We start from the raw sequence: 18,251 nt of genomic DNA, 5'->3' as shown, positions 1-18,251 counted from the left end.
GAGAGATAGAGTGTGAGTGGGGGAGGGGCAGAGAGAGAGGGAGAAACAGAATCTGAAGCAGGCTTCAAGCTCCCAGCTGTCAGCACAGAGCCCAACACAGGGCTCCAACCCATGAACCATGAGAGCTTGACCTGAGCCACCCAGGTGCCCCTCATAATGTAACTTTTTAAGAAAAGCCCAATTGTTTTCCAAAAGTGGCTGTGACCATTTTATCTTTTACATTCCTACCAGCAACACAGGAGGCTCCAGTCCCTCTACATGCATGTGAATGCTTGGTGTCATCTCTGTTTTGTTAATATACCCATTCTAGTGGGTGGGTAGTGGCACCTTTGAATTTCCCTAAAGAAGAATGATGCTGAGCATCTTTTGAAATGCTTATTAGACATTTACATGTCGTCTTTGGTGAAATTGTCTTTTTAAATTACTTGCCTATTAAAATTGAGTCCTTTGCCATTTCATTGCTGAAATGATTGGAAGATCATTGGAAGGAAGTGGTACTGAAATTATCTTTAACCTTACTGATTTTCTGACTAGCTGTTTTATCAGTTACTGAGAGGGATATTACTGTCTCCAGTTGTTATCACTGAATTGTTTATTTCTCCTTTCACTTTGTCAATTTTTGCTTCATGTGTTTTGGGGCTCTTAAGGTTGGTGTTGTTGGGTGTATATCTGCCATTTCATAATTTATTTTGTCTCATGTCTTTTTTATTACTCTGTTCCTTCTTTATTGCCTTATTCTGTGTTAAATAGATATTTTCTTGAGTTTCATTTTAATTCCTTTTCTCCCTATGTTTTGAATTATTTTCTTAGTGATTGCTTCTACAGTATGCATCTAAAGTCATCACAATCTGTTTCAGATCAGCACTAACTTAATTCCTGTAAAATATGAAACGTTTGCTCCAGTACAGATCTATTACTTTCCCTTGTTTCTGATATTATCAAGTATATAACATCTATATGTGTTATGAATCTTAACAATGCAGTGTTATTGTTTTATGCAATCTTCAGCCTTTTAAAGAAGTTAAGATGGGGGCGCCTGGGTGGCTCAGTTGGTTAAGCATCCAGCTTCGGCTCAGGTCATGATCTTATGGTTTGTGAGTTTGAGCCCTGCCTTGGGCTCTGTGCTGACAGCGTGGAGCCTGGAGCCTGCTTCAGATTCTGTCTCCCTCCCCTGCTCATGCACGCACATGCGCGTGTGCATGCTCTCTCTCTCAAAAATAAATAAAAATAAATTTTAAAAAATAAAGAAGTTAAGAGGAAAAATATATTTATATAGCCTTTTGTACTTAACACCCATATTGAACTTTTCTAGTACTCTTTATTTCTTTGTGTATATTTGAATTACTGTATGGTATTGTTTTCTTTCCACTTGAAGGATTCCTTTAGTATTATAAGTAAGGAAGATCTGCTGACAATGAATTCTCCCAGTCCTGGTTTATCTAGGAATATCTTTATTTTGCCTTCATTTTCAAATGATAGTTTTGCTGGATATGGAATTCTTATTTGAGAGTTTTTTCTTTCAGTTCTCTAAATATACTATTCCATTGCTTTCTGATGAAAAGTAAGCTGTTAATTTTATTGAGGATCTCTTGTGTTTTGTTTTTGTTTCTGTTTTTGCTGCGTTAAAGATTTTCGTTGGTCTCTACCTTTCAACATATATGTGAACAGACTATAATGTTTCTGGGCTTGGAGCTCTTTCCTCTTGTCGTACTTGGGGTTTATTGAGATTCTTGAATCTATAAAGATTCTGTTTGTTTTTCTTCTTGGTTCTTCAGATTGACAATAGTTATTAATTTATCTTCAAGTTCACTGATCCTTTTATCTGACATCTCAAATCTGATACTGAGCCTCTCTAGTGAATTTTTCATTTCAATTACTATACTTTTCGACTCTAGGATTTCCATTTGGTGTGTGTGTGTGTGTGTGTGTGTGTGTGTGTGTGTGTGCGCGTGAGAGAGAGAGAGAGAGAGAGAGAGAGGTCTGTGTCTTTATTCAGATAATCTTTTAGATTATTAATATAATATTGCTATTTAATTATTCAAACATGGATTTCTTTAATGTTTTGAACATATTTAATAGTAGATGTGTTGAGGTTTTGTCAGCTATGTCCAACATTGGGGGCCCATTTTCAGATGACTCACATTTAATTCTAATTTTTTTTTTTCAATTTAAGTAACCTCTATGTCCAGTGTGGGGTTTAAACTCATGACCCTGAGATCAAGAGTTGCATGCTCCTCTGACTGAGCCAGTCAGGTGCCCCCAGATGACTTATTGTCTTTTCTTTTCCTCCTGAGTAAGGAAGGGCTATGCTTTTCTGTTCGTTTTTGCATGACTGAATCTTTTGTTGAAAATTGGACATTTTAGATAATATACTGTAGCAACACTGGATTTGGTTTTCTGTCCCTCCCTCAATGCCACCCATTCTTACCCATGGTTTGATGTTACTCTGTTTAATTACCTGCTTGAACTAAGACTGTGATATCTACCTTTTTTGTGCTGTGTGGCCATGGTGTATTTTGTTTTTAATTTTTGGTTCCTGTTTTTTCTTTGCATGTTGTAAATTCTCATTTCATTTCATTTCATTTTATTTCTTTGCATGTTGTAAGTTATTGTTTTTATTTTATTTTTATTTTTATTATTATTTTTAATGTAATTTATTGACAGATTGGTTTTCATACAACACCCAGTGCTCATCCCAACAGGTGCCCTCCTCAGTGCCCATCACCCACTTTCCCCACTCCCCCACCCCCCATAACCCTCAATTTGTTCTCAGTATCCAAGAGTCTCTTATGATGTGCCTCCCTCCCTCTCTGTAACTCTTGTTTTTATTTAAAAAAATTTTTTAATCTTTTCTTTATTTTTGAGAGAGAGAGCGTGTGAGCAGGGAAGGAGCAGAGTGAGAGAGACACAGAATGAGAAGCAGGCTCCAAGCTCCAAGCTGTCAGCACAGAGCCAGACGCGGGGCTCGAACTCACGAACTGTGAGATCATGACCTGGGCCGAAGTGGGACCCTCGACCACTGAGCCACCCAGGCGCCCCACTCTTATTTTTATTTTAAAGTCTGGCTTCCTAGGGGTTGTCTCTGTGTCTGCATAGTCAGAGTGCATTTTCAAATGCCTCAAGCACTAAGATTGCATTCAGAATTAGGGCAGTTTTTAAGTTTCCCCAGCTTTTACTTTCTTCTGGGTCCTTTTGCACCTCCTTTGTCTACGCACACAGGCTCCCAGTCCGCCAGGAGGGAGTAGAGAGCGAGAACCGTCTCGTTTCTCCTCGCTTCCGCGCGTCCTTTCAGTCAACTAGAGCTCTATGGAGAGCTTATCAAAGACTCTCATGGCTGATCTTGCTGTTGAGTTTCTGTCTAGTCCTCCGGTCTGTTGCTTGCCCCAACCAGCATCGCGACCGCAGAGTAGCTGATGTTTGCCACTCATTTGCCATCGGGATTGCTATCTTTACTGACAACGCCCCTGAGTGGGGGTTTTCACGTTCCACTTAAGATCAAGTGGCCTCCTTCCAACCGCGAGGCTGCGGGTTTGCATGGCCAACCCACGTGATAGAACTGCTGTGCCAAGCTAACATGGGAGGGGCACGGGAGGGAAAGAGCCCGGATTCCCCATCGTCACCAGAGGTTCAGAAGTTTTCATGAACAAATGTTCCTCAGTGCGTTGTATGTTCCTGTTGATTTCCAGAGTCTTGAAATAGTGTTCTTTGTTTTGTTTTACAATTTTGTCCAGGTTTATCATTGTTCTTTTTTAAAAAATTTTAATGTTTATTTATTTTTGAGAGAGAGAGGGAGGGAGAGGGAGGGCAGAGAGAGAGGGAGACACAGAACCTGAGGCGGGCTCCGGGCTCTGAGCTGTCAGGGGCTTGAACTCCTGAACTGCGAGATCATGACCTGAGCCGATGTCAGATGCTTCACCAGCTGAGCCACCCAGGTGCCCCTTATTGTTCTTGAGAGACTTTGTCGCGTTTCTCACGCTGCCATGCCAGCTCCGTTGTCTTTTTCCGTCTTCTAGACAGCAAACATCATGTGGCAGTTAAATAGGATGGACTCTGACACCAGACTGTCTGGGCTTGACTCCTGGCCCTGCCATTTACTTACCTATGAGACCTTGGTCAAGTTACTTAACTTCTGGGCCTCTGTGACTGCATCTGTAAAATGGGGATAATAACAGTACCTACCTGGGGTGCCTGGCTGGCTCAATCAGGAGAGCACGTGACTTGTGCTCGCTTCGGCAGCACATATACTAAAATAGGAGAGCACGTGACTCTTGGTCTCAGGATTGTGAGTCTGAGCCCCATGTTGGGGGTAGAGATGACTTAAAAAAATCTTAAAAAAAAATAGTACCTACCTAATGGGGTTGTCGTAAGAACAAAATGGATTTCACATACACAGAGTGATAGAGGCTGTGTTTGACACACTGTAGATGTTATAAAATGGTAGTTCTGATTATTAGTTTACTGAGGGAGGGACTCTATCTGATTTACTATCTTAGCTCCCATACTGTTTGGTCTGGTACTTTCCACACAGTCAGCTCATCTGACCTGTGGATCATCTTTACAATCTCTTCTTTTTTTAATTTTTTTTTAAGCTTATTTATTCTGAGAGAGAGAGAAAGCATGCATGTGTGTGTGTGTGTGACAAGCTGGAGAGGCACAGAGAGAGAGAGAGAGAGAGAGAGAGAGAGAGAGAGAGAGAGAGAGGGAGAGGGAGAATCCTAAGCAGTCTCTGCACTGTCAGGGTGGATCCTGGTGTGGAACTTGAACTCACAAACCGTGACAGCGTGACCTGAGCCGAAACCAAGAGTCAAGATGCTTAACCGACTGAGCCACCCAGGCACCCCTCATCTTTACTGATCTTTACTAATCTTATTTGCTGCCTGTCTTAGCCCCCATATCCATGGCCTGGTACTTTGCGCATAGTCTATTCTTCTGATCTTCGGATCATCTTTACTGAGCGATGCTTGACGTTCAGAGGAAATGAGGGCAGCTCTCGGAGTAATTGTGGCGTGAGGACGAAAGACTGCAGGGGACCCAAGGAACAGATGGCTTTGTGTCTCGTTGAGGCCAAATGTTAGTCAGTCTTTGTCTTGGGCGCCTGTGTTTTTCCTCCCAGCCCCAGGAACTGCCTGAAATGCCTGGTGCCGCTCACACACCATATTGAGTTCGAGCCCGGGTCTGCCCACTTGTGTTTGTTTCCAAGAACTTAATTAGCACAATTGCCACCATTTCCAGAGTTCCCTTGCATCAGGCACCTCCAGGAATGGACAGAGCAGCTTGGCTGAGATGCTTATTTAGGTACTTGCGCAAAGCAAAGGGCCACCGGGGAGCTCTGGGAGGGCCGGGAACGTTCCATGTGTGCTCATCAGCCCAGGCTGCACTCACCCGAATGGAGCCATCGTGCCAACGGGAAATCAATGCTCCGTCCTCTGGTGCACACACCTGGGGGGACCCGAGTACCAGCTGGATTCAGTGCTCACTCATCTCCTCGGCGGGACGCCTTCGTGCAGGAAAGCCTACGTCTCACACTGCTGTACGCGCTGCTCTGTGGGCTGCAGACAGAAGACGGTCCTTGTCCCCAGAGAACGTTCAGCCTTCCTGAGGGACGCCAGGTGTACCAGAATGATGACTGCAGGGGAGTCTGAATCAAGTGTCGTGGTTGCAAGGGAGAAGGCGGAGGCAGGGGGGATTCGCGGAGGAGGTGGATTGGTGGCCGAGTAGGGATCTCTGAAGTGAGTGGCGTGAGCTGGGTGGTATTTTGGCCCCTGTGAAAATTGAAAGCTGGGCGCTGAGACTGATCCAGGCCAGTGTAGGAAGGTGCAGCTAGGGATTGCTGAGGTGGGGAGGCAGGGCGGCAGAATGCGGCCAGATGTTGGGGTCTGCTACCCCGAGGCAAGGAGCTTGGGCTTTTCTGGTTGGCAGTGGGCATCAACCGGGGTTTTAAGTAGCGAATTGACTGGGGACAGGTGGGGTAGGGAGCCAGGGCTGACTGTCAGGTTTCTGGGGCCTGGGACCTAGCAGATGTCAGGGAAAGAACTCATGTTCGTAGAGGGAGAGATCAGAAGAGCTGGGCTTGCTGAGCCCGGGGCAGGGGTGTTGGAAGAGGTGGAGAGCAGAATTCTGTGTTGGGACCCGTGGAGGCTGGGTGCTGCGGTTATCCTCCAGAGGGGTCTGGAGCATGGAGGTGCAGTATGGCTGCGGGGAGAGCTGGGGTGCCATCGGTATGCTGGAGACAGACTAGGGAATGTACGGATCCCCCCGGCGGGGTTGTATAGTGACTCATAAACAGTTGGTGGTGACCTTGGAGAATTCTGGCCATAGAGAACAAGAGAAGAGGAGGAGGTGGGGAGCAGGTGGCGGGGGATGGGGAAAGTGGAGGACAGCAAGTTGTTCGTGTCCTGTGTCAGAAATCAGAGAAGCTCTGCGTGAGAAGGGTGGGGAAAATAGCAGTCACATTTAGGAAATAGGAACTCAGTGGGGACCTTTATCAAGGGCATCGTCCCATGGCCATAGCACAGCAGGGAAGCCTGAACTCATGGGGTTGACGTGAACATAGAAAACAGGGAAGTCTACCCTGCAAATGTGGACTTTCTTTATGCCTCTTTTTTTTTTTTAATGTTTATTTTTGAGAGAGAGAGATACAGAATGCAAGTGGGGGAGGGGCAGAGAGAGAGAGAGAGGGAGAGAGAGGGAGACACAGAATCCGAAGCAGGCTCCAGGCTCTGAGCTATCAGCAGAGCCTGACGTGGGGCTCAAACCCACGAACCACGAGGTCATGACTTGAGCTGAAGTCAGACACTTCGCTGACCGAGCCACCCAGGCCCCCTCTTATGCCTCTTGATGGAAGGCGAGAAGAATGGCAGTGACAAGAATGTAAATTGATGTAGCCACTGCGGAAAACAGGATGGAGGTTCCTGAACAAATTAAAAATAGAATTAGCAGATGATCCAGTAATACCACTACTGGGCATTTACCTCCCAGAAAGGAAAACACTAACTCGAAAAGGTCTATGCACGCCTGTGTTTATCACAGTGTTCTTTACAAAAGCCATGATATGGAAGCCACCTAAGCGTCCACTGATAGATGAATCGATAAAGGAAGGGGATCTTAAGTTGTTTCCTGTGGATGAGAATTGGGCATATTTGTGGATAGGGTAGAGAAGGAGCAGCTGGAGAGGGTGGAAAGAGGGCAGAGAGGTGAAGAAAGGTATCGAGGAGACAAGAAGGGCGGTGGGTAGGCAGAAGGACCCATGCTGAGTGGGAGGGAGGGAGGCTCCTTCCCTGGGTGGAGGTCAGCTGGGCATCTTATGGCTGCATTCCCTCCCTTATGCTTCCTGTGAGCAGGATCCCGCCTCTGGCTTTGGCAGGAAGAGGCAGTGTTGTCCCACCTGCCCCAGTGATAACCTCTCCTCGACTTTGTTCAGTTACAGCTTTGGTACCTTTCGTACTTCGTTTGGTGTTTATTGGTACCGCATACTTAGCACCTTGGACAAGGTAACATGCATTCGACAAGTAGTAGACTGTTTTACTCATGATAGAGTGAGACCCCAGTAGCGTTAGGTTTGCTTTTATTTTAATATGGGGGGGGCGGTGCTCAGAGCTGGGCTGGGCATCAGGAAACATCTCTGTGAGGTACAGGTGTACGATGCTGGGCAAGTCACTTCATTCCTCCGGGCTTCTGGTCCCTCCCAGTAAAGTGTGAGCAACGGGCTAGATCATCCTCAACATCCACTTTAGTAGGAGTGACGTCCATTGTTCCCGTGACCAATCGCTGCATGTCTTAGGCAAAGCCGAGGGTGTTTCATGCCTCAGATGCACCGGAAGGATGGACGGCGAATCAGAGCAAGTTGCCGAGATTGCTGTGAGCGGGCTGAGGAAGATGAACTCTTACTGTCTGTGACTGTTTCCTTCAACGGCTCTGACACCAAAGCTGCGACTTTCTTACGCTAGAAGCTTTTTAGCGATGCACATGAAACAGGCGTTGTTTTGTTCTGATCTGTGTTTATCTTACACCTGGATGTGCAGGCTTTGGTGAACGTATTATTTTCTTATCAGCTTATTTGTGGGGTTCATTTCTTGGAGAGGCTATAATTAAGCGGAAGCAGATTATCTTGGTAATCAGGACGTAGGTATTAGAACTTAAATACCTGTCTGGTGGCTTGCTCTTGAGGAGTTTATACGTAATGGTTTTGTACCCTGTTCTGGTAGAAACAATTTGTACATAGTATACTACGCTGTGTCTTTGGACTGTCTTCGAACTTGTTCATCCTTTATGATCATTGTCTGTTTTCATAGCTTCCATCTCCGTGATTCTGCCAGCTGGTTGAGGCCCTGGTGCGGCACAGGTATTCAGGGCTGGGTTTTTCACTCAGCTGACGGTAAGCCTGCACCCTCGGGCATGTAGAGAAGTTTAATTCAGTGAACACAATTCTGCCTGAGGGGAGAGTGTTGGTATGCGTGAGTTGTTAGTGTGTTAGAAATTTCTTTCTTAAGGCACTGTGTCTGATCCTGGGGTGCCTGGGTGGCTCAGTGGGTTAAGTGTCCGACTTTGGCTCAGGTCATGATCTTGCATTTCGTGGGTTCGAGCCCTGTGTTGAGCTCTGTGCTGACAGCTTGGAGCCTGGAGCCTGATTAGGATTCTGTGCCTTCCTCTCTCTCTGCCCCTCTCCACTCTCTCTCTCTCACTCTCAAAAATAAGTACACATTAAAAAAAATACTGTGTCTGGTCCTCTAAACAATTTTGTTGAATGCTGAGGAAATCATTTAACTCTTATTGTTCTTGAAGTTTCTCTCACAGAGGAAACCTGGCATCACATCCATTGTGAATTGAAAGCATGACTGAAGTTATTTGTATAAAAGGTGCTAAACACAAATTATTAATAATAGCCTGATGCGAACATTTCTGGTAATGACTTTAAAGCTCAGTAACAGAGTGGAAGAACATTCTATTGCCCAGGGATGGAGAATCTTTGTTTTTTCCATGATGCCATAGAGAAGAATCGACGATGAGATTTAGAAGCAGGAAGCCATTAGATTTAGAGATGCTGTTTTAGGGGAATCATAAAATGTTATCCATTCTCATAGAATTAATTGAACATAAGATTTTGCTAAATATAAGGAGCAATAAAAAGTGTGTTTTCCTTGTACTTTAGGGCTATTTAGGGAAGAGAGTTAGCAGGAGAGAGAGAGAGGAGAGAAACTAATGGGATGTAGAAGGAAAAATAGTCTGGGAAAGATGCAGATCATGAATAGAGAAGGGTGCAGGGAATGGCAGAGACAGAGGCTTAGAGCAGAGACCAGTGAGGCCTAAGGAAAGCCAGGTGACAACCCTCACTTGGGGTGACCAGAGGAAACATTGTTGCTCTACATAAAGAGTCTCTGGGCTCTCAGGATGTTGCTGAGGAAGGGGAGGGCCATGTTGCATATTCGCAACACCAGGCACCTGACAAAACACTCCCCCACATTTGAACCTTGTGGCAAGCTGTGAGGGCAGGATTGCCTTCTCCACATCACAGACGGGGCGGGGGGGGGGGGGGGGAGGAGTTGCAGGTGTATTAAATTAAATGCTTTGCCTACGGCCATTTGGCTCCCTGAATCTGTTGTGTTTTCCTCCTGCCCCCTCACACATACGGATGGCTTTGGTGTCGACCGAAGGCCAGAGCTATGTCTAAATCAGAGATTCTCTGCATAATTCTTACTCTGCTTTTTGCGAAAAATGGTTGGAGGATGACAGCCATTTATTATGTGGTCATAATACGGGCTAAATCATCCACCAGAAAGAAAACAATATTGACTTAATGTCTCTCTTGCCTGGCTGACCTGTGGAGCAGGCGAGCAGCCCGTTTCCCGCCCCCCCCACCCCCCGCCCGGGTCAAGTACCAGAGGCCTTGTCTTCTGTCCCCTGGTTCTGCAAACCTCCTATCCTGGAATTCACAAGCGAATGCCTTGCGTGTAGCATTTCCCTTGTGCCCTAAATTACGTGCTCCAAGCAGCTGCTGTTCAGATGAAAAACAAAACCACCCAGGGTGCCTCATTCACCTGATGGGATTCCTGCTACGGCTTCAGCACAGGACAGTGTTGTCTGGGCCTTAGTGGTTAAGCCCCTTCCGCGCCACCCCCTCCCTTACTGCAGGAAGGCGTGCCCTTGGCGCATCAGACAAGAAATTGAAGCTGCCTTGCAAATTACTTTCACGGAATTAAAAAGCTTGCATTAAAGACTTGCCTAGATTGACTTTTCTGTGCCAGCAGCAGGAATGCTTCACAAAGTTGTTATAAAGGGCCAGCGCTTTTACTGGCAGACGTAGGAATAACGTGATTTCCCAAGCTGGATTGACAGAGAACGGTAGAACAAGGAGTTGGGGGAATCTGTGGCCTGTGGCCAAATCCAGCCCACTGCTTGTTTTCGTTAATAAAGTTTTTTTTTTTTAATTTTTTTTTCAATGTTTATTTATTTTTGGGACAGAGAGAGACAGAGCATGAACGGGGGAGGGACAGAGAGAGAGGGAGACACAGAATCGGAAACAGCCTCCAGGCTCTGAGCCATCAGCCCAGAGCCCGACGCGGGGCTCGAACTCACGGACCGCGAGATCGTGACCTGGCTGAAGTCAGACGCTTAGCTGACTGCGCCACCCAGGCGCCCCTGTTAATAAAGTTTTATTGGAACACAGCCACATCCATCGTTTCCATATTGCCTATGGATGCTGCTTTTGTGCCAAGATGGCAGGGTGAGTTGTTGCTATGGGAACTGTGTAGCCCGGAAGCTTAAGATATTTACTGTGTGGCCCTTTGCAGAAAAAGTGTGCTGGGCGCCTGGGTGGCTCAGTCGGTTAAGCATCCGACTTCGGCCCAGGTCATGATCTCATGGTTCATGAGTTTGAGCCCTGAATCCAGCTCTCTCTTCAAATTCTCCGTCTGCCTCCCCCCCCTCACAAATAAACAAACATTAAAAAAAAAAAAAGTGCTGATCCCTGTTCAGGAATCCCTGCAAGGGGACCACATGTCCTTTAGGTGACTACAGTTGAGCGTGAGCTTGACATCTCCTGCATTGTTGTTGCACCTGGTCCCTGACCTGGACCCTGCTGCTGGGCACCAGAGTTCAAGGGCGAGGCTTCCTCCAAGTTCCTTGGGGCAGCCTGCTGCGCTCTCACATCCCATGCCCCTCCGACAGAAGTGCTTCGAGATGGGTCTTCTCCACATTCACGGGCTCCTTCCAGCCAGAGGAGGACCCCCCCCACCACCACCCCCCTGCGAGGTCCTTTTGCTGTACCTTCCTTTCTCCAGGCCTCCTCAGCTGCCCGCTCTGCCCTGTGTCCCTGCTCCTGCACCTCTCCCATGGGCGCCGTCTGACGTTCTGCCAGCACTACCCTGCTGAAGCCTCATTACCCACCTGTACTGCTGAGATCACTGCCAGGGCAATTTCTCCTCTTTCCATGCTATGCCTCACTGCCTGGATAATGTTGCTCCCGCTCAAGAACCTCCCTTGGCTCCCCATTGACCTCCAAATCAAGGGCAGACCCTCCGTGTGGCCTTCAAGGTTGTTTTCTTTCTGATTATTCCTCACAGTGCCCTGAGCCCAAAAGGTCTCCCCCACCGCGACTTACCCCAGGGTGATCTGGACTGTACCGCCCACGCCCCACTGATCTTTACTCTTGGAATGTTGCGACCTGCGACCCCTCCCCTCACCACCCCCCGTTCATCCTTACTGCATCCCGGAATCCTAGATACATTTTCCTTCTCATGCCACCGAACACCTGCTCTCACTCTCTCGAACCTTCTGCCACTCTGTCCCCTGTATGGTGGGCTGTGGTGTTCTTTGGTGGCTGCTTTCTGCTCTCCCCAGATTATAAAATCCCACGGGGTAGGGACGGTCTCTCATAGTTCTGTTTCTTGCACCTTGCCACGGAGCGGGCACTCTGGAATGGGAGTCACGCAGAGCATGCACACGAGTGACGAGGGCAGCGTTTTTATGTGCACCTACTGTGTGCTGGCAGCCCTGAGGCGTGGCCGCCTAATGCTCGCTCGGGCAAGCATCGTTATCCCCGCTGCCCTGATGCGCAGACAGGCTCGGCAGGATCTGCCAAGTGCCGTCCGAGGCAGACAGGACCTCCAGGCTTCCCTGCTCCCGTGCTGCCCCCAGAGGAGCGTGTTGCATGGTGTGAAGATCCGTGCAGGTGCAACGCCTCTGCCGTGTCCATACGGCGTGTCTGCGCACACACAGACCCCTGCCCGCCTGTGTCTTAGAATCACTGGGAGCTTTGAAAATACGCACGCCGGGGCCCATCTCCCTCAAATTACGGGAGAGTCCTGGTGGTGGGGGTGGGGCAGGCACTGGGTTTTCCAAAGCCCCCCCAGGTGATTCTACTTCAGGCCACGCCCTAAGCCAGAGTAAGAAAGCCGACAGACCTCTGGGAAGGTTCCTGGGGGCCGTCCTGACCCTTGGCTGCTGGTCCCAAGAGCTTCTCATTCCCTGAGTTCCTGACACCCTCGGCACTTTTTGAAGGTGAGGGAGGGCTCATCTGTAGGTGGCCGTGGTCTCTGGGTACCTCCCGCCTGAGGGGACTTGCGACAGCTGCGGTTGGCCTGAGTGTGCCTTGGGTACCCTAAAGGGGTGAGCTCCCCCAAAATGCAACCCCAGTTTCCCACGTGAGTATGTCCCTATGAACTGAAAATGAGTGCTTGCGATTTGTATTTAATTTAACAAAAGAAACTCTTCAATCTTGAGCAGGGTAGGTTTGTTGAGGATAGAGCAGTGGTTCTCAAAGCGTGGTCCCCAGAGCACCATCGACACCACCTGGGAGCTGCTGAGAGCTAGAAATTCCCAGCCCCACCCCAGACCTGCTGCATCAGAAACTCAGAGGTTGGAATCAGGCAGTGAGTGATACCCTTCTGGGGGATTTTACTGCCTCTGAGGTTTGAGCAGCGCAGCTTGGGATTGATGGTGAGGACATCTGGAATCTTGGTGGTTTTCTGCCCCAGCTGGGCATCTGAGACCCCCCCCGCCCCCCCCCCCCCCAGCCCGCCAAGTCTTAGAAAATCTCAAGCTCCTCTCTGGGTCTCCTCTCAGGGTTTGGGAAGTTGCATTTCGAACACATGCTCCCAGAGATTCAAGACGCTTTCCATCAGTCCTGTTACCCATTAAGTAAAGACAGTTGTTCCCTTTAGCACGCATCTTTCTCCTTGCTGGGTTGTTCGCTGCCACATAAAAGCCACAAGTGGGTTTTATGGCCTCATGCATACTTAATTAGTCCATGTTCTCAAAATTGTGTTTTAAGTGAGTGAAAACATTTGCCTCTGATCTAATCCGCAAAGCACCTTTTCAGAATGTTTGCATGGCCGAGGCTAGTGAGGGGCCACAGGTCAAGGAGGCAAAGACCTGTCACCCCCATGGGCTGCTCTGCAAAGAGCAGGTTCGAAGCAGGACAGGAGCTGCAGGCACAGACGTCCGCTCTTTGTAGAAGAGCTGATTATTTTTCGTTTGGCCCACAGCTGTCTCTGTCCTCACCATCCTTATCTGTCATCAGAAATGTCCGCACCTGTGTGATACTTTATGACGGGGTGCACCTGGCGGAACAGAGCCGTTGTCACGTTTGAGATCCGCCGCCTAATATGTATGTCATTAAGCCTCATGGCAGGAATGAAAAACGGCTTCCGTTCCAACCTTCCCACCTGTCCACCCTCCTGCTTCTGCTGTCCTCTCCGCCCGTGGTGGAGGTCACCAGGCTCCAGACCCCACCAGGCTGTTTGAGATGACTCCAGTGTGCCCACACGTGTTCCTCCTCTATTTCTGGGCATCTCTCAAGACTCAGCACGAAGGCCTGGGTGAAGCCCCCCCCTCCCCCAGGCAGGTAGGCTGTCGTGTTTTGCACTCCCACGCGGCATTACCTATCATAAGCGTGGCTAGAGCGCGTACTCTCTCATGCGTGTTTGTGTTACAAAGCAAAGGAGTAAATAAATGAAGCCTTTGTTTTTCCTGCCCAGAGCTTCCGGAAAGAACTTCTTTGGCAGTATTTGAAAGTCAGTTTAAGGAGACCAGACTTGCTAATAAATTTCTTTTCTCGACAGTTGCAAACACTTGGTGTTGGGAAAATAATCTAGCCGCGTAGTTAGGGCTGTCGGAGTCGCGAGCTGGCTTTGACTTGCCTAGAAAGTGCGGTGGAAACGGGAATCCGAATTGCAATGTGGGCAACAGAGCGGGTACCCAGCTGTCCTGTCACAGTACCCGTGTTAGAACGTGGCTCTGCAGGGCTCGCCCCCAGGGCCAGTGCTGGAGGAAAGACCACAGTAGCGGGTGCCATTGCGTTAGTGCTGTGCACCCTGGACCAAAGCCATCTGGGGACTGTAACAAAATCCTGGGGCCCAGGCTGTCCCCGAGACCAGCTGAGTCAGAAACGTGGGGAGGGACCAGTCTAAAAGCGCTTCCGGTCTAAAAGCGGCATTGAGAACCACTGGGTTAAAGGAGGCTGTTTCTTTCTTTTTTTTCAATATGAAATTTATTGTCAAATTGGTTTCCATACAACACCCATTGCTCATCCCTAAAGGTGCCCTCCTCAATACCCATCACCCACCCACCTTCAGCCTTCAGTTCTCAGTTTTTAAGAGTCTCTACAGGAGGCTGTTTCAACACGTGGGGTTGAAAAGGAGGGAAGGAGGAATCCATCACTTGGCTCTTCTGTTCTTTTTCATAAGGCAAATAAAGGCATGCTAATCCTTCTAGGTATAGCTGTGCATGTGCCTGGCCAGAGGCTGTGGATGCGTGGACAATGGTGCACATATTTATATGTTTGGAGGAAGGCTAAATCCACACGACTCTCCTTCCCATTTCTTAGCAACACACAGCCCAGCGTCTCCGAAGATGAGCTTCTCAAGTTCTGCCCATTTCTCTTGCCACTGTATGGACTCAGGCCTTTCCTTGTCTCTTTTCTTGTTACAAGTTTGCTGACATTCCTTTCTTTACTCTTCCACCATCCATTTGTCACACCGTGGCCACACCTGGCATCTTTTCCACTGTAGAAACCTTTGATGTTCTCCGATGTCCCTTGATAAATGACAGTGGTTTATAGATCGCCCTTCCCAGCATTTACACCTGTAGGGTGTTTATTTCTGGCATCAGCCCTAAGAGGTAGCACTCTTATCCCCATTTTATAGACAGGAAAGTGAAAGCATCTGGTGAACTGCCCAAGGTCACAGCTGGGTTGGACCCACGCATTCTGAACCCAGAGTCCTGGCTCTGCCTACGAGCTCCCACTACGTAGGGAAAGACGGCTCTGTGCTAACAGACCTTTCATTATTTCCAATCTTTGTGTGCATCCTGCTAGGTTGATGTTACTTTTTAGGTTTCACAGTAATCCAGGCTTGGACAGGTTAAGCACCTTGACCGAAATCCTAGAGCAAATTAAGCAAATTAAGAGCTGGAATTCAAATCAGGTGCTCCCCTCTCCATACTCTGCATTTTCCCCCACCACACTGCATGGGATTGTCTTATTTCTTTAGGGTGGCATCTGTGACTCTTTAGAATCCGGTGCCCATCCACCTTTCCAACCATTTTCCATTCTGTTATTAAATCATGCCACATGACTTTTGCTCACACCGTTCCTTTTGCCTGGAGCGTTCTTTCCTGCCCAGCTAGGGCTATGAGACCTCCCAGGACAGGGACCCTTGTTGATAATACCCCCTGTAGAGGCCATTTGCATTTTCTCTCCACCTCACAAGCCCTAAAATAATGCATCTGCTCTTGCCCTCCCTGCCCCCCCAGTCATGTGATGGTTGCAGCCTGAATGTAAGATCCAGTCACTTCGTGTTTTAGTTGTGCATGTTTGCTTTTCTGCTAGGTGGCATCTTGAGGCCAGGCATCCTTTCTTCCTTCTCTCTCTCTCTCTCTCTTTCTCTTTTTTTCCCCTAGGACATTTCCAAGCCACCAGGAGAGGCTAGTAAATATTTGTTAAACAAATGAAGGGCAGACAAGAATACAAGGGTGGGGAAAGCCTTAAAAATCTTCCATCCAAGAGGCCTGGGAGGGGCTGCAGTGAGTGAGTGCATGGAAAAGTCAGGGATGTGCTTACTTGGTGGCCTTTAGGGAAATGTATGTTGGAAATTTCCAGAAGGAAACCGAGCTAATGATTATCCCAATGAACTAATCCAGCATATCCATTTTGCCAACTAGGTTTTTGGCTCATTTTATTTTCTTCCAGTGTGCTTTGCTAACCTAGTAAAAAGCCCATGGCCTCTGTGCCCTCCCAGCATGGACTTTCTAAATAGCGTATATTTGGGAGCGTGTAATGACGGACTTCAGGGCTTTTCCGGGACTCATGAGCCCTGCTACATGGTGGTGGGGGTCGGGAAGGGGAAGTTGTGATTCCCAAATACAGGCAGAACCTTTGAGGAATGGAACAGGTGCCAAGAAAGACACCTTCCTCTGCCATTGGGGAAGCTGGGAAAGTTAATTCTTTTAGCCGTTGGCTTGGGGCTATCATACTAAGTAAACATTTTTAGGACTCTTCGGGGTTAAGTCGCTTAAGTCACTTTTGCATCCTGTGGAAACCGCTCAGCGGCCAGGGCCGGCCCGGCAGGTGCACTCCGAGGCCGGAGGGGGCTTCCGCTTGGGTGGCGTCCGTCAGTATTGGCCTTGAGATTTCGTTTTGCACCCCGCAGGTGAGCGTCCTGACCACCCTGGAGCGGAGGTTCAACCTGCAGAGCGCCGACGTGGGCGTGATCGCCAGCAGCTTCGAGATCGGGAACCTGGCGCTCATCCTCTTCGTGAGCTACTTCGGGGCGCGCGGGCACCGGCCGCGCCTCATCGGCTGCGGCGGCATCGTCATGGCCCTGGGAGCATTGCTGTCGGCGCTGCCCGAGTTCCTGACCCACCAGTACAAGTACGAGGCGGGCGAGATCCGCTGGGGCGCCGAGGGCCGCGACGTCTGCGCCGCCAACGGCTCGGGCGGCGACCAGGGCCCCGACCCGGACCTCATCTGCCGCAGCCGGACCGCCACCAACATGATGTACTTGCTGCTCATTGGGGCCCAGGTGCTCCTGGGCATCGGTGCTACCCCCGTGCAGCCCCTGGGCGTCTCCTACATCGACGACCACGTGCGGAGGAAGGACTCCTCGCTCTACATAGGTAGGAGCTGTGGTGGTGCCGGGTTCGCTCCCCTGTGGTCCATGCTGTTAGTAGCAGGGGCGCCTTGACAGAGGAAGGCAAGGTGGGCCCCCCGAGCTTCTTAACGGTTCTCCGACGTGGCTGCACATCTGCAGGGGGCGGGGTTGAAAAATGGGGATGCGTGAGTTGCACCCCCAGGAAATCCGGTGTAGTTGGTCTGCCGTGCCACTGGAACTCCCCAGGTGATTACCGTGTGCGGCAGATTTGGAGGTCCTGCTTTGCTCCGGCATGAAGAAGCTCGAGGTGGGAAGACGTGGTCAGGAAAGGTTAACACGTATTAATCTGCCATGGGTATGGGGACTTTGAGCCATCTGGCATTAGCCACCGAGGTCTGTTTGGGCTCTACACCTTGGAAGCCCCAGTGTTTAATAATCAAACTGATCTTCTGGTCATTGTCCTGTTGAAGTTCAAAGAGACGATTACACCCCCCCCCCCCCCCCCCAGCATTTGGTATCCTTCAGAGTTGGTGATTTGTGGTAACTTTCTGCATGGGGGGTGTGCCAGGAACTGGAGATTTAGGGAAAAAAGAAGGTATGTGTGCGTTTTAAATTTCACACCGTAATAGCTTCTGTTACTTTGTACTGGCACGTTGGAAGCCCCTCATAGGTTACAGGGTTAAGGAACCTCCAGTGTGAGCTGTTCTTGCAACAAATGGGGTCCTCGCTGCTCTTGGGCACCGTGGCAAGGTCATTTGTATTGTGAGGGCCTGGCGAGCATCTCTATCTCTTGTTTACTAAGTGTGGATTACTAAGACTTGTCCCCACTCCCTGAGCGCTCAGCTTTGGCAGAATTCCTTCTACCCGTGGAAACTTTTTCTCTCCTGAAGCACTGTGCTTTGAAGTATTAAGTTAATGATCACACAAAGGTTTAGGTTAAGCTAGAATGGAGCAGAATTTGATGGAAAGCTCTCTACCCGGGCAGCTTCCACTGTTGATGAGCTAGGAGGGTTTGGAGCAGTTACGCAGCTCGATGCGGGTTTCCTCTGTGACTTTCTGTCCCAGCTGTGGAGTAAATGCTTTTGTTGAAAACCTGTGCTGCAAATGTTGATGGTTCTCTGTGAACGGGCTCAGGGTAAGAAAGGTGGATGGAAAGCGTGTGCCTCT

General features: G+C 48.9%; 1 protein-coding gene across 3 annotated transcripts in view; it reads left to right on the top strand.

The window, feature by feature from the left end:
* Positions 1-18,251, top strand: part of SLCO3A1 (solute carrier organic anion transporter family member 3A1) — a 313,999-nt gene that overhangs the window by 48,504 nt on the left and 247,244 nt on the right. For all 3 annotated transcript variants that reach the window (XM_047086721.1, XM_047086723.1, XM_047086720.1), the window contains exon 2: positions 16,644-17,109. In XM_047086721.1, the coding sequence (XP_046942677.1) occupies positions 16,644-17,109 (466 nt within the window). The remainder of the gene's footprint in view (positions 1-16,643; positions 17,110-18,251) is intronic.

The sequence above is a fragment of the Lynx rufus genome, unplaced genomic scaffold, assembly GCF_022079265.1.
Source record: "Lynx rufus isolate CCGP_SWC_20201006 ecotype Redwood Valley unplaced genomic scaffold, mLynRuf1.p SCAF_21, whole genome shotgun sequence".
Lineage (NCBI taxonomy): Eukaryota > Metazoa > Chordata > Mammalia > Carnivora > Felidae > Lynx > Lynx rufus.
This window is presented reverse-complemented; position numbering and strand designations above follow the sequence as displayed.